At 40.4% G+C, this 26,273-nt stretch overlaps 1 protein-coding gene across 23 annotated transcripts in view; it reads right to left on the reverse strand.

The window, feature by feature from the left end:
- Positions 1-4,429: 4,429 nt before the first annotated feature.
- The window catches only part of LOC121574320 (calcium-activated potassium channel subunit alpha-1), a 251,192-nt gene continuing 229,348 nt past the window's right edge, over positions 4,430-26,273 (reverse strand). For 9 of the 23 annotated variants that reach the window (XM_041886943.2, XM_041886938.2, XM_041887001.2 and 6 more), the window contains 7 exons: positions 25,030-25,113; positions 23,173-23,303; positions 17,030-17,224; positions 16,332-16,450; positions 11,962-12,186; positions 10,517-10,545; positions 4,430-9,462 (listed from right to left, as the gene is read on the reverse strand). In XM_041886943.2, coding sequence (XP_041742877.1) covers positions 9,311-9,462; positions 10,517-10,545; positions 11,962-12,186; positions 16,332-16,450; positions 17,030-17,224; positions 23,173-23,303; positions 25,030-25,113 — 935 coding nt within the window. In that variant the 3' untranslated portion in view covers positions 4,430-9,310. Of the gene's footprint in view, positions 9,463-10,516; positions 10,546-11,957; positions 12,187-16,331; positions 16,451-17,029; positions 17,225-23,172; positions 23,304-25,029; positions 25,114-26,273 lie in introns of those variants that run through there. The other 14 variants (XM_041886964.2, XM_041887023.2, XM_041887014.2 and 11 more) reach the window with 4 other exon arrangements.

A 26,273-nucleotide genomic window follows, 5' to 3' on the forward strand; every position in this document is an offset into this window, starting at 1 on the left:
GGTGACGGAATATATATATGATGATTCTTGTCATATTTAGGTACACTCAAAATACTAGGTGCAATAGATGCATCCATCCATAGGGCACTATGGGGTGAATTCAGACCTGAGATACACGCACATAAATTAAACTTAATTCCTTTTTAAACACTTTCGTCTCTGCACGCTTTCTGACCTTGAACTTAAGCATGGGGAAATGCATGTGGGGTGGAAATCACATAAAGAGGTGTGGCAGAGGTGTGTCTACAGATACGCGTATTCTGACCTTGACTTTATTCCCCTCTTAATTCCACCATTGTTATGTGCGAGGAAACCATGAGTAAGGTTCCAAGTGGAAAAACATCTACTTTCTTTTCTCCATACACTTTCATTCATATGAGACTGGTTATAGTTGTATGGCATGAGACGCTCTTCGATCATGGGATGAAATACTTTAGAACAAAAATAAGTTCATGCTGGATACTAAACAATGCCGAAAAAGCCTTCAAGGCACTCTCATTTACAAGGCTTTTTCGACATTGTTTACTATCCAGCATCAACTTATTTTTGTTCTACTGTAATTTATAAATTGATGAGCTATTGATAAGAGCTAGGTAAATGAGTAACCATTTGGATAATGGGATTGTATGGGCTAAATGACAATTGTTTTAGATTTTACCTTATGATCGCTGGAGACAAAATTCAAACCAGTCATATGGCAGCAAACTGAAAAGCATATCAACAGGACAGGTATTATGCCCCTTTCCCACAGTGAAGTATGAAATGCTGTGCTGTTATGCAGAATTGTAATTGTATGGGATGAGACTTGGAGATACAAGCTAAATGGGATGACAAGGCAAAGTGGTGCAGAATGAATGTCGCGCCTTTGTGCGCTCTAGAATGTTTTAATTATATGCCCGACTTTTCCTGTTTCCTACAATTTGTATTATATTACATATTATTAGCCACTATCGGTAGCAACCGTTAGTAATAACCACACATATACCACACATATACCACACATATTTAACTGCCAATTTAGTGTTAGTGCCCTTCAGTTGGTACCCTACATTTCGTATCGTTCCATTAAATAATTTGATTTAGTCTACCTTTATTTGTTTCCTTTGTAAACGCTGTCACGCCCTTGTGGTTGTTGCTGAGGGTCGCAAGTAATAGTGGATCCTATTTAATGAAGACCAAATACAAATTGTAGTAAAAATAAATTGGGACATGTAGGCTTACTAAGGGCAGACCAAACCGTTAGTTTGGCATAAGACTTGGCCCTTATCATCACACAGTTCCATGATCAGGGGGGGAATTTAGGGTATATTTATATTATAATATTGTAAACTATTCTCCCTATTATAATTCTATTGTACACTACTTCCAACATTACCATTGAATAATGTGTGGCAACTTCCAGAATGAATTAAACCACCGTTGTTTTCGTTCGTGCATAAAGGCTCTCCAACCCTAATTTTCCATGAAGTAGGATTCAGGAATATATTACATTACAGTAATTTAGCAGACGCTCTTATCCAGAGCGATTTACAGAAATATTGTGTAAAATCAGTGTTTTTAAATCTACCAATGGGTTCTGAAACTGAGACAAATATTCATATTTTTTCATGTCTACCTTTCCATATTCTGAACGCATTCTCCATAGCCTACATTCTAGTCTTGTGCCAATCAAATTCTAAATAAAAGTACACAGTATTTAAAGGGATGGCTTTAGATAAATTAACAGAATGGGTGTGTTTTCTGGGATTATTCAGTGCATGCAAGGAAGCCACATCCGCAGTGTTTGTGACGCACCTTTATAAGGTACGTTTGAAAACCAACTACTGAGAAGTGCTTAAATCAAAATGCATAAAAAAGGCATTGATTTCCTATATCTGAATCAGCCCCGAACAGAATAAAAGGTTACCAAAAATCCAAAGAAAAGTCAACCATCACAGATGTGGCGGGGGATGATTTTGCTCTAAGAAAATATGTTGCTTTGCTGAACATCAATTACTGTGTTTTTTTCACGGTACAAAATTACATCAGAACGTGTTATCTACCTCACAAAGAAAGACCCTAACGCAAAGACAATGACAGAGGCAGCATTATTGCTATTTTCCTTGCGAGGCGCAGGTACGGTAAGACTGTTTTTTTTTACCAGCACTGTATCTCCAAGTCACAGAGGGACACATTGATAGCGGAATAAAGTACACAGTCATAAACGTTTCACACCAGCACCTCTTACTGTATGATTCCATTTTTATGGTTCATATTCGGATATCGCCTGGTTCGTGTTGTATTGCTAGCAGAATATTCAGGCAGGCCCAGAGGTAGTTAGCTAGTGTTTCTCCCTCTCTCTGTTTTATTGAGAGGTGATGGAGGGAAAGGGGGGTCCTGACTGGTTTCGTTCGGTAAACACACTGCCAAGCTAAATGGCTGATCAATCAATTTCAGCTCTATCGATCTGCATCAGTTCTGCCTGCGTGCACACACCCGGAGCCACTGTATTGTAAATCAATCATTTTGAAAACATCTCACAGAGGAGCCCATCCTCCCTAACAAGCCATCAATTCCAGCCGCCTGGGTGCCACCCTTATCAAGCTACAAATCAACACAGCTACCAACATCTGCTCCATCTCCAACCCATCTCTCTCTCTCCTTCTTCCTCTCTTTCAGTCTCACCCTCACTCTTTCTTCCTCCCCCTCGCTCTCCATCACGATGTATACGTCTCTTTATTTCTCTCACCCTCTACCCCCTCTCTCGTTCTACATCGCTCTTATTTTTCTTTCTACAGCTTGTCGTCTTGTGATGGCGAGGCTGAGGGAGTGCAGAGGCGGCGGGCATGCGTTGAATTGTCACCGCACCACTTTAGATAACCCAAGGGTAATAGTGTTTGCACATTTAGAGAGAAATAAGGACAAATGCCAAGGCGGGTCATATATTTTCCTTCTGTCCAGCAGCTTGATATTGGAGTGTGAAATTACACACTTCAACTCAGAGGAGTCGAGGAGGGGGACCAGCCCTGCACACACACACAGTGGATTTGCTTTCTTCTTTAGCATCTCTCGTAATATTTCTCTACATTGTGATTTAAGTAACACATCAATAATGAAGCATAACATAAATCAGAGAAGTATGGTAACACCTTTTACCGTCACATAAAGAGATTCAATCTCCTCAGCTGATATTCTATTTTCCATCCCTATGTTGACATATGAGCTGAGAGGCTGATGTGCTCTTAGGCCCATTCCTGCCCATTACCTTGGATCCCGTCTGATTGACAGGCGTAAGTGATGGAGCAGGTAATAGCATGTCACTAAATGTAAATCAAGAGGAATGACTGTGTGATGCTACAGCATGCAGGGATCAGGGGATTGGTGGCTTGCCTTGGAGCACAGGGTCATCGACTTCTCACTGGGTATACGGATGGAGGAAAATTTGATAGACATTCATCTTCAGTTCACCTCCTCCCCTCCCCTCCTCTCCTCTCCTCTCCCTCTATCCCTCAGGAAAGCCAAGGTCAAAGACAGGGTCGATGTATAGATGTATAGTCATCACCACCATTTAGAGGCTTTATTCAATCTGTATCGTGGAAATTTAAAGGCAATGTTCCTGCATTGGCGGAGACTGCATTCACGGTAAACGCTGCCTATGTCAGCTCAATTGGAAATTACCTTGAAATTTGTAACATTTCAGCGATACAAATTGAATAGAGCCCTTAGTCTTGTTGTACTGAGTAAGATCACAGAAATATAATATACTGAACAAAAATATAAATGCAACATGCAACAATTTCAAAGATTTGCTAAGTTACAGTTCATATAAGGAAATCAGTCAATTGAAATAAATAAATGAGGCCCTAATCTATGGATTTCACATGACTGGGCAGGGGTGCAGCCATGGGTGGGCCTAGGAGGGCCCACCCACTGGGGAGCCAGGCCCAGCCAATCAGAATGAGTTTTTCCCCACAAAAAGTGCTTTATTACAGACAAAAATACTCCTCAGGGACCAACACTTTACATTATGCATTTATATTGTTGTTCAGTGTAAATATATATTTTTTAATGTGTGTGTCGATGTGTATGACACAGCATCTAGGATCATAGAGATGTAATAAATATATGTTCTAATTATATTTATATGTGTAAAGTTAGGATAGTCTGTTCTTATAGGACATAATCCAGGATGAGACGGTGATGGAGATAACGTAATCAAAAAGCTGTTGTGTGTACGTTTCATGTTAATTGTTATATGTATATTTGCCCATTGTGGAATTAAGTATTATTAAACTGAATATTAACACCTTGTGATTGTGCTATACTTTAGTATATTGTCATTGACTATGGTCTATTTTCTCCCAATGCTGTACAGTGCTTAGACTAACGTGCATCACTGTATGGAATATACACATTTTCTAATGCTGGAAGGAAATGAGAGGAGACGTTCCAGTTTTAGAACACAAATACATCCATTTTAATTTGAGAAAATACAAAAAGAAATCATGTACAATTTATGTACAAACTTTTTGTACAAGACAGTATATTTATCAGCAGATTATATTTGACAGAGTCAGGTAGATCAACTCAGCACCATCAAATTCTCCATATATCTATTCTCGCTTCGACAAATCCAAACTAAGTAAACTACTATTTCAAACTCCTGATTCGAGCAATGACCATGTGCCAAACAATCAGATATGCGACATGTGAGAGCAATATCCTGAATTCCACCTGAACTGATAGGCAGCCCCCCCAAAAAATAACAAAAACTGCAAGTTTCTTTTTTTTTCCTCAAAATCAACTTAAAAATTGCTAACTGCAATTTCAATGTGTTGTTAAGACTTAAATCCCCCCATAATATTATATATTTTATTACATCTAGTACATTTTCCAGCAAATAAGTTATATCCATCCTTTACAGCAAGAAAATAGATTAACAAAACTATGTAACATACTGTAACAATGTGTGAAGTTTCATAGTCCTGACTCTTAAATTGACTAAAACACTGACAGGTGGTCTCAAGCATATGAAACAGCCTGGCCTGTGCTCTCTGTGCATCCTTCAGTCATTCATACCTTCTACCACGCAACAAACATGTTTTAACATCTCTCCCTGTAGTCTCCTAACAACAAGATAGGTACCTTAGGCTACAGACAGTACAACCAACACAGATGTATGATACGTTGAGGGTTGAAGAGCAGTGTCCATGCTCCATGTACTCTTCCCTCATTTTCAATGCCACTTTTTGCTATAGTGGGTCTTCAAACAGGCCCTCCTTTAGACCTACAGCACTGCCTGGCACTCTACTGGCATGGAGGCATTGATGGCTTGGATGTTCTCCATGCCAGTATAAGATGCCATACTCGCATACATTTACTTCCCTTTCTGAGAGGAACTAACTCAATCCTTACTCATTCTGAATAAGTGAGTGAGTCTGTGAATGACTGAACGATGCTTGTTCAACAACACTTTTCATGGCACTTCAAAACACTCTAAAACTTTAGAGGCTTACATTGCAAAGACTTCAACATCTAATACAAACGTATGATATGGTAGAGCAGTACTTTAGATTTGTGGAGTATTTGCGCTGGAAAGAGATAAAGCTTAAAAACCTTAGAATGTAAGAACAGGTTTCAGTCCAGTGTTGTGATTTTTTTCCAGTTTGAGTCAAACCAGTCACACAAATTGTGGGTACACGTATTGAAAATAAAAAAAACATTTAGATACAATGAAATGGACTGGTGGACTATTCTGTAAGTATGCGTCTGCTTTGGGTTGTGATTTGTACCATTTGATTTCTGAGTAAAGTGATATTTAAGTACTTCTGAATACAAAAAAGAAAACTCTGTAAACAAATAATAAGCAGTAGTGACAGTTTCAAACAATCCATGGATATTACTATGGTAACAAAAATGACAAGAGCTGACACAATGGAATGTAAACCCTGATAAGGAAAAACTATTTTAACAAGAACACTAAAATTAAGTATGTCCTCTCTTACTGAATTGGTGCTACCCTATGGCTGCGTCTCTGTGATGGTTGATATTACCAGGTCAAATTACACCTGCTCTTTCCAAGCATTACATTCATTTTTCTTGTTGCAATGTGAACCCAGGAAAAGGATCTTGAATTTCAAAAGTCAAGTTGTTCTTTTTTTTCTTCATATATGTCAAAACAATAATTTTGTCCTTTGTCAATACTATGTATAATTAATTAATCAAGTCATTGTCAGCATCAAATATAAATTCCTTATTTTTCAGGCTAGCAAGTATATTATTAACAACCCAATTATACATAGATCTTTACTCATATATTTTCTGAACATAATTCTACTTGCTACAAAGTGTGACGACAATGTAATCACAATTCAAATGTTCACCTCAGGACAATGTCAATGAGCCCGCAGTAGAGTTGCAACACACCCAATAGATAGACAGAAAGCTCAGGCCATTTTGCTTCAGAGAGTCACGTGATCTATATAATGGGAGGAATTTACACAACATATTTAGATAGAAATATGTGGGGGTTTTTCTCTTGAATGACAGGTCTTTAGAAATACATTATCTTTTGTCTATATTCTCAAGGCTATCTGTTCACTGCAAACAACCTGATGATGCTCTAACAATCTCTCTCTGTCACATAGTTTGAAACATGTCCATGGAGAATGACAGTATACACGCACATAAATTCTTCAGTATATCTCTCCTTAGATAGAGACCTAATTTAGGTCAATCATTGATAGTGAAGGTCACACAGTTTCACCCTCAGAACAGAACGAATGGCTAAACGCCTCAGATCCAGCTTCAAGCACCTTTCCGATTGGCCCTCTGTCTGGGTATTACTTACACCCATTGAAACTCAAGTTCGTTTGCGATTGTTTCCATCACATTTCTGTTTGACTCACACATCCGTATTCGTATTCACTTGTCGATGAAAATGATCAGTCTTATACACAGCGATAAGGTTTATCAATACAGCTACAGAGATCCTTCAACTAAGCCCATCTACGTTTTAAGGAGCACTCAACAGTTAAGACAAAAACTTAAGAGTTAAATTTAGGTAATCTCCTATACAATATTGACTTTTATTAATGAATATACTTTCAGGGATGGTCTTTGTTGCAAAGAGGAGAGGGGACTTATACTTTTCTTCAATGATGCATGTCTAATTATAAGTATTTCAGAATTTATATTAATCATTTTGGTATGATGATGTTAATTAAAGCAATTAATTTGGAAATAAAAATCTGATATGCAATTATAGGCCTAGTAATAATTATAACGGATTAATTTCATAAAGCATTTCTCACTAGGTCATGTGTAAAAATAAGTAGAAAATGATCATGCTCATATGCCAGGTTTAGTTTTTAGTTGGATCATCTGTGACACCATACCCTCTCCTTCCCAAGGCTGCAGCTCTTTCTGGGTTGCTTTTGGATCAAAACAAAATCTGTCCATTTTGAACACACACTTGAGCCTTGACCAGGATAACATGAAGAGCACAGGCAGTATTCTCCAGCGTTCTTCATAGTCATCAGTGGCATCATTTTAAACCAAATTATGATTGAGCTTTTCCCTAACGTTTACCTACATAGAGTTTAGAGGTGTTATGATGACATCAGGATCGTCAGCGGAGAACATCCAAGCACTTTACTGCCTCCGTTACCAACCCTGTGCCAGGCAGTGGCTCTGGTCAAAGGAGGACCCATTGATGCCCATTTTACGCAATATGTGGCATTGCTTCTCCAAATTTCTCAACAGACAAAAAACATTCAAATGATATGCTTATTGTTTTCATTCTTAAATCCCAATTTTCGCCATAGATATCATGGCAAAGAATGTTTGGACTTAAATGCTTTCCCTAAAGTTTTAGGGCACACAGCTAATGTTTGTTCACATTTTTTCAGCTCAATCATAGTTGGTGTATTACCGGTGATATGAATAGGTAGTTTGTTGATCCGCAACCCCCAGACAGATCTAGTTCCTCTATGTCTTGCAGGTTTGAAGCCTTGATCCCACATGATGCTCCCCCAGAGGCTGAACCACCATCACAGACACACTGATGGAGAGATGATGATACCAATTTGTGCATTTAACTCAGATGTACCACCGATGTTCTTACTGAGGGGACACATTGCTGCCATGTACAGTACACACATTGCATGTACATACCATATGCATTGTCTGTCCACACAAGGGACAAGACAAGGCTGTCTTTTCACCCCATTCATGTGTTCGCCAGGGACGAGACAAGGTTGTCCATTCACCCCTTTCATGTTTGCACATTAGGGATAGGACAAGGTTGTTCTTTCATCCCTTTTATGTTTTCAGTTTAAGTTGATCATCTGTGCTGTATTGTTATTGAAGGGCTCAGGCACATACCATGCGATGATAGGAGCTTGAAACGTGGTCATCCATATTCATTGTGATATCACCAGAACCGATGTAGGTACAGTGTAGCTATATACTCTGTCAGCCAGCTTATCCAAGAACTGTCTCTTACAGTACTCTCAGAGTCTCAAGACAACTGATTTTCAATATGATCTCATTCTACAGGACTGGAATGCATTCATTGATTACTCAACAGTGTGATGACATACAGTAGCATACCCTAAGCAGTGAAGTAATGGATCTTTCCACATTACCACAGTACAGTTGTACATCTCTCCAAATGACAAGCAGCTTTTCTTTTGTTCAGTGAATCAACAACCAAAAAGCTGACACTTTCTGTGATGGTAGTTGTTTTGGGGAGATGTCAATGTTTCAAGTCGTCATGTTGCAAAAGAACGTGGTCAGTTTTTGTGCAAATAGAACAGAAGCAGATAGGGAGTATGAGTGGTGAGCGGTGAACCCCAGCCGATTTTGTGGATCTTTGGGAGATGTTATGATGTTGTGATGAGCAAACTGCTGCGGCCCTCATCCTCCAACAACCAGTAGTAACCTCAGCTACAGTAGCCATGGAGTGTGGTCACATGAAGATGTGAACTATTGCAAATAATTACAGGAAGTACTTTTTCTTCTCTTTTCAACTCAAAATAATTTCAAAAAGTGCTAGGGGGGGATGAACAATCCTTTTTTGATTGTCATTATGTACATCTCTATGGAAGATTGATAAATAAAACATTGTCCATTGTAGAGCATGGAAGTAACATTAAAGGTATACACATAGGAGGTCCCTTCAAGTTGTGGTGTTAATGTCAAACCCTCGATCTGTAGAATGAGTGGAACCAATGAATCAACATCATCATCATCCCCGTTCGTCATCTCTCTTTCTCTCCTTTCGTAAGAGCGTCCAGACTTCTCACGAGTCATCATGGGGGCCTGGTTTTCAGCATTCATCTTCAACTTCTCTGATTGGTGGAATCAGACTGCTAGTGGATTTGTATTGGTTGACTTGGTTGGCCATGTGAGTGCTCATGGGCTTGATCTGAATGTTCCGTTGGTAGGCATTTTCTGGTTCATCTGTAAACCATTTCCTTTCTGCGGAGGGATGGGGCAGAAACAAAGTGTTAGTGTTGAATAATCTACATGGTTTCATGTCATATATTACTGTCTCAGTTTAAATAGCAGTGTTTTATAGCATGTATGACATTCCAATCCAAAACGCCATGAGGGACCATAGGTTTCAGATCAGTTACTTCATTTCCTTCCAGGTAAAGTAATTTCAACTTTGGTGAGTGTGTGTGGGTCAGTCAGCTTAGTGCTCAAGCTAGTGTGTTGCAGCATAGGCGTTTGATGTTTTAAACTATGCCTAAGGTGAAGCAAGATGTCTGTCGCCTGAAACCACCACAGGGTTATGAGTGCAAAACTTACCGCCTCATATCCTTCTGCAATTTAGACTTTATATTTGTCATGCCTCCCCGTTTCGGGGAGGTGTCAGTTTGAGGTTTCGCGCCTACTCATATCGATACCCAAGCTATGAACTTTAGGTAATCAAATGTCTACAGTTTGTGTTAGGTGTGTTACATAGTGTGTGATAGGCAACACCTTGTCTCTGTGGCTCTAGTTGATACAGTAATACTGAATCTGGATTACAACACTTAGACAACATCAGTCATCTGATCGCATTCAATAGGAAAGAATATGTGCAAACACACAGACCTCTCACACAATGCAATTTGTGTCAAGTTGAAATAAAGCAAACTAAAAAACATAATAAATAATAGGGATATTATACAAAATAGAGGCTCTGTCAAGAGAAAACAAAGAAAAAGCATCATCAGGTGAATTAAGGTGTCAAGGAGGTAAAACAGAAAGATAAGTAGAGGAGAAAGGTTGGACCTCATGCAGTGCAGAGATGGTCCTGGGCATGACAGGGAGAGGGCAGAGGCAGCAGCAGCCATTTTGCTTTCCGTTTGTTCAAAAGCAAAACTTAAACTGAGGCATGATGACTTTTCCTTACAGGAAAATAACAAAAACACTACAAAACCTCCCCTTGTCATAACAATCTCCACAGGGACAAAGTTATGATTAGAACCCCACGTAAAGGGTGCTATAGTAATAGTAGGACATGCAGAATCATTAACTTGCATACCTTGGCTCATTCTATTCATCCTTGTTGCACTTCAGAAAGAGAAGTAGGTAATCTAAGTAAGTAAGGTATTACAGTCTACAAGGCAAATAACACGTCTAAAACACAATCACTGACATGACTGGATCTCTTGCTGTACTCTATGTAAGCACTGACACTGGCTGCATTTTATCAAATAAATCAATCCTATTTTCTAATACAATCAAGGCCCCATTGCCAAAATAATATTTTTTTACACTTTTGAATGTTTTATGTTATTTCAGTTTACTTCCTGAATTGACCCCTACTTGTCAGATGTTCCCTTATCACTGTCTAAGTTTCTAGATACTGAACACCTACACTTCACTTCCCTAGCATGCAATGTTTGAGAGGAATTTAAGATAAATGCTAAGGGACATTTAAAAGGACACCAAGACATTACAATTGATCTGTTGTCTTTAATCTTAAGAATTAACCTAGTAAATGATCTATCACGGTTTAGGGAGTGGTGTTGGTAGCATGATGTGTCTTCTCACCATTATAATCAAATTCTCTGAGTAGTTTTAAAAATAATGAGTTCCTTATCGCTCAATATAACTTAATGTATATATTGTCTTATTCTATATTATGGAAAATAGATCAAAATTAAAAACAGAACTAAAAATAAGCATTTGAGATTGAGAACTAGGAACATGGACATGCGATGACAGAACAGACACAATAACCAGACAGATGTCCACACAGATGGTCTAATGATGTTTCTCGTTCATAGACAACCTGTAAAGGTTTGTCTATTTAAATCGTGTTACATTAAAATCCATACCCATGCCATACTGCTTGTACGAACGCCAACATATAAGAAGGCTATGCCAACATGAGTCAAATTATAGTGTCTTATAGAAACTAACAGATCTAGCAAAAAACGACTGGCATGCCGGTCACCGGCTTGGTACCAAGACAACATATGAGAGGTCTTTCTATGTCAATGTTCCTCATCTGCTTTCAGTGGCATCTTGAGTTATTAAATTAATGCTTAAATACAGGTTCAATGAGGTCAGCGGGAAATAAGAAGTGTTTTCTTTTGCTCTACAAATATTTGTGAAAATAATGCACATAAACGTTTCCCCTTAGTTCCATTAATGAGATCATGGTAGATATGAAGGCAGGCTGAGATGTCAGAGCAAGAACCACATGCTGATGGTTATAGAGCAAACATTGCACAAACATGACGTGGACATTGAGCACAAAATCTCACAAACAAAACACAAACCCCAACAAACACACAGACATGGATAATTGACCCAAACAGTGTCTCACACACACTTGCATACACCCGCCCGCCCGCACGTACACACTCAAACACAATCTGGTCACAACCCTACATAGACACAACACCCACACCAAACATACTACACATGCCCAACAAACACAAAAAAGACACACACACAAAAAACATCTCATCCACCTACTTCTGTTTGTGGCCGGCCTCCCGGGGCTTGCTGCTGCGGTTCTGCCGGTTGGTGGTGGGGATGGAGTGGACGGACGAGCTCTTTTTGCTGGAGGAATGGGAGGAGTGAGAGCTGTGGGAGAGGCTGGCCCGGGACTGGCCCGCGTTGTGGTCAAACTGCATCAGGCAGAAGATCAGGTCTGTGGGGACCAGCTCAAACTCATACGGAGGGTTGGTGATCACATACCTATAGACAGGACAGGATAGGAGTTAGTGGAAGACAGAACCAAACAATACTGTATAGTCAGTGTCTATATACAAATGCATAATAGAAAGTTAACAGGGTGTGGTTGAAAACTAATCAGTTACAAGATTTGAAAAACCTATTTATTTCAAATCAAAATGCTTCTCTGTGTTAGAGGCATGAAGGCATGGCCGGCCCGCCCATTAGGAAGGATTAGGCGTTCGCTTAAAGCGGCAGATTGACAAGGGCGGCATTTTCCAAGCTAAACTGACCAAGACGCATCTACAAAAACACATAACACCTAACATAATTCTGCCCCAAAACACTGAAACCTTCTCTCACCCAGTGACATATGGGCTATTAAGGTGAATGCTGATGCCGTCCCATGATAAGCAGTGCACACTTTGACAAAGACAGGTGCTCAAAATATGTATCTCGTCCATGCCCAGCGCGCCTCTCCAGCATTGCGGCGCTCCACCAACACTCTGTCAAATCATGTAGCCTATTTGGTAGAAAGTCTATAGCCTCTGTGGCCTTTTCTGTAGCCTACATGGCGACCAAATTCATGACAATATCATGAGACAGACACTTTTTACATCATGCGTGTTTCCAATCAAATAGCCTAAATGACGCCCTATCAAAAAACAATGTGCTTCGATGTGAATATGAATTAACATGTTAACAAACACTCCATATCCTAAAAACAGGACAGCTCAAAATAAAATGGACAGTAGCCTAGGGAATGAAATTAGGCTACTCACGACCTCTGTCTGGGAGTTTCACTCAGTGGGCTAAATTGTCATGATAATTAGACCCATTCGTCAATTTCTGATCTGATCATGGCGAAGAAGAAAATAGGCTATGAACTGCATTTTCCAAGATAATACACCGCCTGATAAACTTGGGTAGCTGACATAGGCAGCGCGAGTTTCACGTTTGGGGAAGCTAAGAATGTATCCTACCATTTCTACTGATCTGCATGCCAGTTATGATTTTCATATTCGCATTTTCGTGGAACAGTTTCATTTCAATAATAAAGTTTTAGTTTCTCAAATCATTGTCACATGGTTACAAAAATGATTAAGAAGCTCAGCTTATTATTATTATTAGTGGTGGTGGTCATAAATCAGGTATCCCCAAATGGGCACTTTCCTACATTTGCGTGAGCATGCCAATTAGCCTACTTTATGCGTGCATTGGTGCCCGCTCTATATCTACATTAACAGGACAGAGAAAGAACCCACACACATGCTCATTGCTCACATTTAACGCTCCAAACAAAAAACAAAACAAAAAAATTACAAAACACGTAAATGATGGTATGAAATATACCAAAACATGTTTCTCACAAGTAGCAGGTTGTGAACTTTGCAAACAATGTTTCCACTCTGAGAATGAGAACGGCAAATTACTGTAATTAATACATGCATTAACTGAAATGAATGTAACCAAATGGCAGGGATTAATGGTACATTTACTACTGGTGACATATGTAATGGGGAATTGATCAAAATAAACAATTAAAGGGTAAACAATTCACACAATGAAACAATTAATGCGCAAGAACTGGCGGGAGATAGCTATGTGCCTATATCCTCTCCACCCACCTATCTACTTTGTCTTGTCTCAACATTTTAAATGATACTCAAGACACATTGTCTTCACACATATGTTGATGCTTTTCACTGACAGCCGCAACTCAATAATCAGCTAGGCCTATTGCCACGCGTGTTGCCCTAATTGCGGACTTCCCAACTAGGCATACAGTGAGGGAATTAAGTATTTGATCCCCTGCTGATTTTGTACGTTTGCCCACTGACAAGGACATGATCAGTCTATAATTTTAATGGTAGGTTTTTTGAACAGTGAGAGACAGAATAACAACAAAAAAATCCAGAAAAACGCATGTCAAAAATGTTATAAATTGATTTGCATTTCAATGAGGGAAATAAGTATTTGACCCCTCTGCAAAACATAATTTAGAACTTGGTGGCAAAACCTTTGTTGGCAATCACAGAGGTCAGACGTTTCTTGTAGTTGGCCACCAGGTTTGCACACATCTCAGGAGGGATGTTGTCCCACTCCTCTTTGCAGATTGTCTCCAAGTCATTAAGGTTTCGAGGCTGACGATTGGCAACTCGAACCTTCAGCTCCCTCCACAGATTTTCAGTGGGATTAAGGTCTGGAGACTGGCTATGCCACTCCAGGACCTTAATGTGCTTCTTCTTGAGCCACTCCTTTGTTGCCTTGGCCGTGTGTTTTGGGTCATTGTCATGCTGGAATACCCATCCACGACCCATTTTCAATGCCCTGGCTGAGGGAAGGAGGTTCTCACCCAAGATTTGACGGTACATGGCCCCGTCCATCGTCCCTTTGATGCGGTGAAGTTGTCCTGTCTCCTTAGCAGAAAAACACACCCAAAGCATAATGTTTCCACCTCCATGTTTGACGGTGGGGATGGTGTTCTTGGGGTCATAGGCAGCATTCCTCCTCCTCCAAACACGGCGAGTTGAGTTGATGCCAAAGAGCTCGATTTTGGTCTCATCTGACAACAACACATTCACCCAGTACTCCTCTGAATCATTCAGATGTTCATTGGCAAACTTCAGACGGGCCTGTATATGTGCTTTCTTGAGCAGGGGGACCTTGCGGGCGCTGCAGGATTTCAGTCCTTCACGGCGTAGGGTGTTACCAATTGTTTTCTTGGTGACTATGGTCCCAGCTGCCTTGAGATCATTGACAAGATCCTCCCGTGTTGTTCTGAGCTGATTCCTCACCATTCTCATGATCATTGCAACTCCACGAGGTGAGATCTTGCATGGAGCCCCAGGCAGAGGGAGATTGACAGTTATTTTGTGTTTCTTCCATTTGCGAATAATCGCACCAACTGTTGTCACCTTCTCACCAAGCTGCTTGGCGATGGTCTTGTAGCCCATTCCAGCCTTGTGTAGGTCTACAATCTTGTCCCTGACATCCTTAAGAGCTCTTTGGTCTTGGCCATGGTGGAGAGTTTGGAATCTGATTGATTGATTGCTTCTGTGGACAGGTGTCTTTTATACAGGTAACAAGATGAGATTAGGAGCACTCCCTTTAAGAGTGTGCTCCTAATCTCAGCTCGTTACCTGTATAAAAGACACCTGAGAGCCAGAAATCTTTCTGAATGAGAGGGGGTCAAATACTTATTTCCCTCATTAAAATGCAAATCAATTTATAACATTTTTGACATGCGTTTTTCTGGATTTTTTTGTTGTTGTTATTCTGTCTCTCACTATTCAAATAAACCTACCATTAAAATTATAGACTGATCATTTCTTTGTCAGTGGGCAAACGTACAAAATCAGCAGGGGATCAAATACTTTTTTCCCACACTGTAGACCTACATGCTTTTGATTTGAAACAATCCACATAAATGTTTTTTTAAGAAGCTAATGATCCTCTGTGGCTGTCATGCTCTCTAGTGAAGTGTTTTGAATTATTTTATTTCTGTAAAGACAGGATTAATTATATAATTTTGGCAAATGTATTTCAAATTACTTTATGACACGCCGCTTATGGTAGCTGATATTCAGAGCTTGAATAGCCAAAATGATTAGTCTTAAGTCTTTGTCAAGTATCAGGACTATAAAGCCAATGCAACTGCCTGTTTTACAAACTGTAGGCTACCACATGGATAGGCATTAATTAAAGTGCATTGTGGGCCGACACTGTATAGCCTAGTCCCACCAAACTCAACTCTGGACCTCGAAGCCAGTTCCACTGCGTTTTTTCATTGTTCCCCTCTAAATCAGGGACTGATTTAGTCCTGGGACACCTGGTGTGTGCAATTAATTATCAGGTAGAACAGAAAACCAGCAGGCTACGGACCTCGTAGGGTAAGAGTTGAATACCCCTGCCCTACTATTCTACTTTGTGGGGATAGGAGGAGGGCAGCAATTCTTGGGTCTCGCCAAAGGCGGCATTTGAGCCAGGACCTGCCTGAAGGGGAAACGCATCTAGGTTGTACAGTTATCTAATCATAAAAGGGTCGATAATATTTATAATATAATCATACAATTGCTAATATTAAAACAGCTAATGTTGTGACACTTGAACTGCCTTGAGAGGTGAGAGAGATGTTACATGTTAAAGATACACAGTGACGGTCTCACCTTTTGGTACACTGACTAGGTGTGGCGAGGTGAGCGTCTCTCAATCTGTAGATTCCGAAGCACAACATGTTGTACGTCTTCAACGCTTTACAGAACAAATCTCCATAGCAACCGCCATCCTGGAAAACGACAAATGACAAAAAACATCAGGGTGTGTTTGCTTATAAAGTAAGAAAAAATGTATGCACTCTAACTGTAAGTCGCTCTGGATAAGAGCGTCTGCTAAATGACTAAAAATTTAAATGTAAAAATGTAATAATTTATCTAAGTGGCAAAATAGTCTTTGCAAATATCAAACTGCAGTGCCCTGGATAAGTTTTGCTGAGTGTTTTGGGGAGATAACAATATACAGTGTAAAAATGTCCTTTATATCATGCAGGAAAGGACACAAAACAACATCCTTTCACTTTGTGACACACCCCTTCAGAATCTGAAGCACTATTAACAACTGTAAAACATTTAACATTAGATATATAAACAATGCACTGATAAATTAAAGAGTAGAATAACTCATGGGATATTCTCAGACAGTTGCATTATTCCTTTCCATAACACACACACAACCTCCTTAACAGAGCCCCCCTTGCGTGTTCTCTGTTCTTCACTTTGTATTAAGTGCCGCTAGGAGGCGACCAGGCAGGATTGGGTGCTACTGGGGAGTGCCAAAATGTGTCAGCTCCGTTTAAACATCCACTTACCCCCAAGTCGGCAAAGGGCCCATCATAGAGGGCCAGCTGGGCCACACGACACCTGTCTCGGTTGGCCAGTGTCTGTGGCGTGCTGTAGCCCCCTCGCAGGGCGTTCTCCTCTGCCAATAGAGCCTCTAGCTCTGGTGTGGCTCCCCCAGTCACCAGCGTCCGGATCAGGGTGAGGATATTATCATTGAAGTATGTCTGCGGACATAAGAGGATGTGAGATCCGTAAGTAAGGAGACGCCATTAGAGCCACAACGGTAGAGGATATGTGGCAGATGGAGAAGGGGAGGGGGGAGAGATGGGAAAGAATGAAGAGAGGTTGGGATGATAGGGAGGGAGGGAGAATGAGGAGGATTGGGAGGGATGGAGAGGAGTGGGGGGGAGAGGATAGGGAGAGATGGGAGATGACGATTGGGAGGTATGGAGAGGAGTGGAGGGGAGAGGACAGGGAGAGATGGGAGAGAGACACGGAGTGGACGTGCCCCATGTTATCTAGACCCTTGTCTCTTCATACAGACCAGACAGAGAGGTGAGGAGACAGGGCAGACCAATTACAGAAAAAGCTTTACTTGTACCGGAACTACTTCCATTTGACATTCATTCACCAGCCATGCTTACTAAGACAACTTCTCCTCAACTTCTCCTCATAGATTGGTTTAGCAGGTTTCACATCAATACCATTACTCCTTTAATAAAATACACTGAAAAGCTGAAGCAAGCATGTTGATAACGCATATTGTTCCAACAGGTATAGAAATACAATAGCAGAATAGAAGCTCTAGTGCTCTATTTTAACAAACCTAACGCAATGGGAAATCTAAGCGCTGGCGGTAGCGCTATTGTTCCGGGAATGTGTCAGAAATATTGTTTCTATTTTCACAGCTGTTATTATGAGCACAATAGCTGCTGGTGGCCCGAAAGGCCTGGATTTTGATTAATAGACAAGTCGTAGGTGTGACTTGGGCTTGGCCACTAACTGGCCAATCAAGGCATTCCATGGCTTAATACTGTATGCGTTTGTCTCAAATTCTGTAGGTTTCTGACGGTCTTTGCGTTGTCATCTACTCGGCTCGGGGCAAGGAATATTCTTGTCCCAGTCCATTGTGGATTGATAATACTGTTTATTATATACAGTTGAAGTCTGAAGTTTACATACACTTAGGTTGGAGTCACTAAAACTCGTTTTTCAACCACTACACAAATTTCTTGTTAACAAACTATAGTTTTGGCAAGTCGGTTAGGACATCTACTTTGTGCATGACACAAGTAATTTTTCCAACAATTGTTTACAGACAGATTATTTCACTTATAATTCACTGTATCACAATTCCAGTGGGTCAGAAGTTTACATACACTAAGTTGACTGTTCCTTTAAACAGCTTGGAAAATTCCAGAAACTGATGTCATGGCTTCTGATAGGCTAATTTACATCATTTGTGTCAATTGGAGGTGTACCTGTGGATGTATTTCAAGGCCTACCTTCAACCTCAGTGCCTCTTTGCTTGACATCATGGGAAAATCAAAAGGAATCAGCCAAGACCTCAGAAAAATATTTGTAGACCTCCACAAGTCTGGTTCATCCTTGGGAGCAATTTCCAAACGCCTGAAGGTACAATGTTCATCTGTACAAACAATAGTACGCAAGTATAAACACCATGGGACCACACAGCCGTCATACCGCTGAGGAAGGAGACGCGTTCTGTCTCCTAGAGATTAATGTACTTTGGTGCGAAAAGTGCAAATCAATCCCAGAACAACAGCAAAGGACCTTGTGAAGATGCTGGAGGAAACAGGTACAAAAGTATCTATATCCACAGTAAATGAGTCCTATATCGACATAACCTGAAAGGCCGCTCAGCAAGGAAGAAGCCACTACTCCAAAACCGCCATTAAAAAGACAGACTACAGTTTGCAACTTCACATGGGGACAAAGATCGTACTTTTTGGAGAAATGTCCTCTGGTCTGATGAAACAAAAATAGTATCATGCTGTGGGGGTGCTTTGCTGCAGGAGGGACTGGTGCACTTCACAAAATAGATGGCATCATGAGGATGGAAAATTATGTGGCTATATTGAAGCAACATCTCAAGACATCAGTCAGGAAGGTAAAGCTTGGTCGCAAATGGGTCTTCCAAATGGACAATGACCCCAAGCATACTTCCAAAGTTGTGGCAAAATGGCTTAAGGACAACAATGTCAAGGTATTGGAGTGGCCATTACAAAGCCCTGACCTCAATCCTATAGAAAATGTGTGGGCAGAACTGAAAAAGCGTGTGCGAGCAAGGATGCCGACAAACCTAACTCAGTTACACCAGCTCTGTCAGGAGGAATGGGCCGAAATTCACCCAACTTATTGTGGGAAGCTTGTGGAAGGCTACCCGAAACATTTGACCCAAGTTAAACAATTTAAAGGCAATGCTACCAAATACTAATTGAGTGTATGTAAACTTCTGACCCACTGGGAATGTGATGAAAGAAATAAAAGCTGAAATAAATAATTCTCTCTACTATTATTCTGACATTTCACATTCTTAAAATAAAGTGGTGATCCTAACTGACCTAAGACAGGGGATTTTTACATTTTACATTTTAGTCATTTAGCATACGCTCTTATCCAGAGCGACTTACAGTTAGTGCGTGCATACATTTTTTCATACTAGGATTAAATGTCAGGAATTGTGAAAAACTGAGTTTAAATGTATTTGGCTAAGGTGTATGTAAACTTCCGACTTCAACTGTAGCATAGGCTACAGTAATGACTGATACCAACAGTAAAAAAAAACATCCAGTGTTTGCTCAATATGTTTAGAGTGTTGACAGTCAACATTATTGTAATCGGTTTCAACAAGTATAGGCCTTTTGTCATCGCACTTCTCCTCAAATAAAAACTACTAGGCTCCCGTAAATTGTATAGTATGTGTGAGGCACATTCTCAATAAGCAAGACATAGCCTAGGCCTACCGTTGATACTGCATTATAGGACTGAATCATTTCAATAAGTTTGGAGGAGCGCATGTTTGGTAACCGGAAAAGAGTCGGGGAATGGGGAAAGATACAAGCCGAATGGAGTACTGCAGGTAGTACTGTGAATAATTCAAAAGCATGTCGCCTTTCATGGATAGACTACTTCTAATGCATGGCCAGGATAAGAAAGATGCTGTTAAACCAGCTTTCGTTATAGTAACGTAAGGGTATCCTACTAAGAGTTTTTTTTTTTTTATATCAAAGGAAATGGAAAACAAGCTACAGGTTACAGGAAAATACATGTTTCTAAATATGAGTGTCACCGGATAATCTCATCTCTTCTTCCATGATGGGCATATAGCCTACATGGAGGGGGTTTTAAGCACATCCAAAATAATAACAGGAGCTGGCCCAAAAATGTTTATAGCCTACATAGATAAAAAGGGGATGTCCTCACTGTTTTGCTGCTGCTGTCAAACTTGATCTTTTAATAAAGTTTTGGTGATTGAGATTTATTTCAAAGTGGTCTCACGAGCCAAACCCTTTATCGATAGTTCTGACTACTTGGCGAATGCATTGGTCAGGACAAAAAAACAGACTTCATTGAGAGGAAGGGATGCTTGGTTTTTAATCAAATGAAACTGGATTTTTTTTTATCTTGTTCCATGTGCATATGGGCATTGTGTGTAACGGCTGGATAGGCTGCGCTTCCATTGTCAAAATCCATGACATAACCAACCTCGTTACAGCTAAGACCAGTTTTCGGTTGGTTTTAAATATCCCCAGATATTGCCACCCCTCCCACGCAAGCGAGCTCATATAAAACAGGTAAATTACCAATCTGGCGTTTGGCTTTAAACAGGTCGAAATTGCAAACAAGCGTGCGTTTGACAAGTGCACTGGTTTAACACTAGCCGAAAACAGAGCCCCTAATGTCCACGCTAGCGCCTCATGGAACACAGAGTTCCTATAATTAACTGTTTCAGAGTATTCATGGTTGCACGTTTCTTCACAATATTGTTCTGAACATTCATTTTAGGACCGATGCCAGACTGAGCATTCTACTCAATGCATTGTCAATTGGCACTGATGACGATATATCATTAAAAGTGCATTAGAGTGGCTTTGAAATACAATTACATTTATAAAGGAGGCAAATCATTTTTGGAAAACCTTTTGTCATAATTTTGATGTCGCCAGATTGACTTTAGATGCAGTATAAACGTTAGCTAGCTACAGTGAGGGAAAAAAGTATTTGATCCCCTGCTGATTTTGTACATTTGTGCTCCTAATCACAGCTCGTTACCTGTATAAAAGACACCTGGGAGCCAGAAATCTTTCTGATTGAGAGGGGGTCAAATACTTATTTCCCTCAATAAAATGCAAATCAATTTATAACATTTTTGACATGCGTCTTTCTGGATTTTTTTGTTGTCATTCTGTCTCTCACTGTTCAAATAAACCTACCATTAAAATTATAGACTGATCATTTCATTGTCAGTGGGCAAACATACAAAATCAGCAGGGGATCAAATACTTTTTTCCCTCACTGTATCTAGCTAAGATTGAGTGGAGACCACCGGATTTTAGCTAGCCAATGTTAGCATTGCTAGCTTTTCTTTATTTTTTAAACAAATTTTGCTAGCTAATGACAATATTGCCACCTGTCTAAAGTAAATTTTACGACATGATAATGATAGCAAACTTTTTTTCTACTAAATACTTGCCTACTTTAGCAATGTCATCATATTTCCAGGCTGCTATAGTGCAATTTAGGCGAAATAGTCATTAGCCGCTGTTCAAAATGACTGGGCTTATCATGACTTTTGGGCACCACTATGGCGGAGAGCTCTTGAGAATGTTCATAACAATGGTGCTTTGTAGCGCAGTTGGTAGAGCATGGGACTTGTAACGCCAGGGTAGTGGGTTCGATTCCCGGGACCACCCATACGTAAAATGTATGCACGCATGACTGTAAGTCACGCCCTGAGTGGCAGCTCTTCTCCCCAGGCTCCTGACAGCTCTGTGGAGAACCATGATGGATGAGCGCATTCCATTACTCACCCTCACCTCTGACCACAGCCAGTGTGTGTGAGGGCTACTCTGCTCTCCTCTAACCTCACTCACAGTGTGACAAGCTGGAATTAAGCCATCACAGCACCAGAGGGGAGAAGCGATGGTCGGAACGAAGTCAGAAGATAATACTTTTTCCTTATCTTGTCTTCAGGAACAGGGCTGACATTGTTGTAAGATGAAAGTGTTTTGAAGGCCCACCTTGCATGTCATATGTGCCATTAGAGGGAACCTCAGCACTTACCTTGTGAAAAGATCTAATAAGCCCCTTGAAAGTTTGTTTTGTGACACTTTATATGAGGAGTTGTGGCAACAACTTCCCTTTTGATGTCAGTGGAGCTGTCAGCGCTGTCTGATCAATGTGGCATTTCATTTACCAACTTCTGCCTACTCCGTATTACTACTGCGCTGAGCAGATCACTTCATCTTATGAGGCTACCACATCCTTTAAGTCTAGCCCTTTACTTTACTCTGTGTGTGCGCGCGCACGTATGCAGTTTTTAAATCCATCTATGCTACATTTCTCTCACTTATTTTAATCAAAAGCATCTTCAATTCAATAGCCAGCATTAGAGACAACAGACATGGGTGCAGGTGAGTAGACATTACCAAGTATACACTACTGAGTTTACAGTTCTTAGTATACAGTACTTAGTTAAGACCTTTAAATTACTTAGTTTAAAGGCTGTATGCACGTCTTACAGTGAACCTACTATATGTGTATTGTCCGGTGTCTGCTGTGATCTTGTATGAAACACTGGACTAACTCTGCCTGAATTCAAAGCCAATCACTTCTAGCCCTTGACTGCTGCATGTTGCAACTGTTTCCCTCGTCAAATGCTGCTTCACCCTATGGCAATAATAGCCACTAGCCTACCTAAATAAAATATGGATTAAATATATATTTAAATATCGATAAAATATAGACTTCAGTTTTACAAAAAGGGGAATCTTGGTCCTAGTGACTTCTACCCCGTACATGAGAGACATCTAGTATGATGTCGGATTAAATAAAGGATAAATAAAATGTATTACATATATTTTTTACATCTCGTGCACACTAAGAACCGTGTAAACTGAGTAGCGTATACTTAGTAATGTCTACTCACTGCACTCATGAGAGAGTCCAGTACGCTAACAGCGAAGGCGGTTCCGCAGGCGAAGGGCTGTGTCAGGTACAGCTCCGTGTCCGGGTCATCGTCATCATCTTGGTCCAGGAACTGAACGTTGGAGTCGTTCACTGAGAGAGGGGAGACCCAAAACACAGTCAGAGAGAGAGAGAGGGCAAGGAGGGCACCGCACAGCACACCAAACACCCACCCACATACACACACCAACACACCTGAGGACCAGAGAAGTAGAGAATCACTGGGTGACTTAGCTAGGGCACTTTTTTGTTGGTGAACTGTGAAGCGTTGTTCGATTTTAGACTGTTTTTGTGACCCATTGATTCAATATGAGCCAATATTCCAAGTTGGGATACAGTGTTAATGTTTCTAGTCAACACCCAGTCTTAGGCACTGACCGGAACAGAATAATTCACTACATTAGAGTCCTTCTATGACTCAATAGCATATATTCTCACAGGTCTCACGTCTCAGGTCTGGAGGTATAGAATAGATAGTGGTGTTTGAACCAAAGCGTTATGGATTTGGCATTCATGGTAGATGCACAGTACATTCCGTCATGAACAAACCATTTCTGTAGTTTGTATTGCATTCAGGACATGGATTTTACCTAGGTGTGTGAAACACCTCAATCCACCATATTGTGGTTTTTATATTCAAGATGATATTGTGCATGTTCAGGTGAGAAGATCATGCACGTAATGTAACATGCATTTTAGAGCTTCATTGATATCTCAGATAAGAAAATGTGTGGTCACATCGTCACCTATTGAGATATTGAGGTAATTACCTTTTCCTGAAAGTCAAATGATTATTTAAAACAACAATAATAACATAGGGCTGTGGGGTAAATTCACAGCCTGCATTTAAAGATCGAACTAATACGACATTCTGAAATTGTTAATGATGAAAAAAGTTCAAATCATAACATGGCCAGGGTTGAAAAATCTCTTTCTATACTGTATAGAATATTGCTAACCAGAGGAAAAGAACAAGATGAAACCATATAAAAACAAACTTATTCTTAACCATTTGTAAAGATGACTTTTCCTAGTAGAACAGTCTGTCTTTATTTAGCCTCAGATGAGAGGATTCTCTTTCTAGCGCCAGTGGACAAGACCCTGAGATCCAACTGCATTTGAAAAGTGCTTCACACAAAACAAGCCTTTCTTTGACTCCTTCAACATCTAGGCTTTAGGTTAAAAAAAATAAAAAATAAAAAGCAACAACCCCAAAAATAAATAAAAATAAACATCTTAAAAGGAAGGTTTGATCTATAGTTTTTAGTGTTTTGAAATATGATTTCTTCCCAGGCTTCCTCTGTGCTGCGGAGGAACAGACATGTCAGTCAACCAGACAAGGGGGCTGGTGATGCAAACGGGCCCGGGCCAAAGAGACTGAACCGGGGGGTGGTAGGGTGTTGAGGGAGGGGTTGGGGTCGGGAGTGGGGTGTGTGCTATGAAAACAGCCACAAGGACATACCGAGCAATGATGAAAGTGCCAGAACGATGCTCGGAAAAACGAAATGGAAAAAAATCTAAACACCACGGAAAAAAATCATTAAATAAAAAAAGGCCAAAACAAGACAGTCCATTTTCAACCAGAAACCGAGAATAAAAAAAATAAAAAATGTGTTCAAAGTGAAGCCATGGGAGCAGCCAGCGAGGACCTCGGCTGCAGCCAGATACATCAAGACAAGATGATAGCGAGAGAGAGAGAGAGAGAGAGAGAGAGAGAGAGAGAGAGAGAGAGAGAGAGAGAGAGAGAGAGAGAGAGAGAGAGAGAACAAATAAACGAAAGATTGGACGGCAGCGAGCGGAGGACAAAAGCCTGGCTTACCCAGCTCAGTTATCATTTGTATGTTGATTCCACAGTTTTTTTCCTGACTGAATGAAACCAAAGGCAGTATTTTGCCAGGTTTAGCTAATGAAGGTAAGACGGTGTGGAGAGCAGAGGGGGGAGAGATAGGGTCGTTATGGGAACAGCTTCAAAGAGAAGAGAAAAAGAAAGGCAGTTCTGTCTGAGACCACGCATCATGTCAACCACAGGATTAGACACTGACTGTATGTAAAGGTAGCCATGGTTGTCCATGACATACAACTACAGCACCAGAGATTAAAGTACGTAGCCCAGATGCGACTGAACCATACCACTAAAACATGAATTGCCAATTTGTACGGCTTTTAAGACACCAAAGGGATTTACAATGTTGTATACATAAACCAACTTTATGTGACTCCATCAAATTGATCTGGCAATTCAGCCAGCTTCTTAACATTTTCCATTAGACTTGCATCTTGACTATGGTGCTGTAAACTGACAACATTGACACTACAATTATAGTGTATAGTTGTGCCTCACTTCACTCTCTTTCTACTCTCAGAGAGGAGGAGGACAATGTTAGTGATGCTAGTACCATCTACATACATAATAACCAGGGCCTAACAGAATATGCGGGGATAGAATTATTCTAAATCAAACATAGCTGAAATTATTCTAAATCAAACGTACCTGTGGAATTAATTCATATCCAACCAAATACTGCAAGAAAAAAACCTGAATAGCTACACTTGTTATGTTGATTACATATGTAGTACTAAAGACTGTAAAGAGAGAAAGGTGAGAAAACGTTCATGCTGCTTCATGTCCCTGTTTCTCTCCCTGTCTCTATCTCTATCTGTGCCTCCATCCATCTCTTAGTCTCCTCACGCCTCAATGCTTTCTAATTGGGTCAGAGGGGAGAGATAGAGACAGAGTGGCTAGTCTCTAGTGCTTTAGTCAGGGGTGATAGAGTGGCTCTAGTGTCCCTGGTCTCTGGTGCTTTAGAAGCCCTCAGAGATGTGAAACTTTCATGAGTCCCCTGGACCACAGGGAATACTAGAGAATATAGACAGCGCCATTGTTATTATTAAATGGACCCATTTTGCTACCGTGGCACTTTTTTAGCTTCCTCTTGCACTCTCTTTTTGCCCTCTCCATCAGGCTGTTAATGGACAAATGGTACATAGAAGAAGTGAGAGTGTTCTGACTTCGTAACGAGACATCTCGGCTAGAATTTACAGAAAGAGGGTGACATTTGAAAT

The sequence above is a fragment of the Coregonus clupeaformis genome, chromosome 1, assembly GCF_020615455.1.
Source record: "Coregonus clupeaformis isolate EN_2021a chromosome 1, ASM2061545v1, whole genome shotgun sequence".
Classification (NCBI taxonomy): Eukaryota; Metazoa; Chordata; class Actinopteri; order Salmoniformes; family Salmonidae; genus Coregonus; species Coregonus clupeaformis.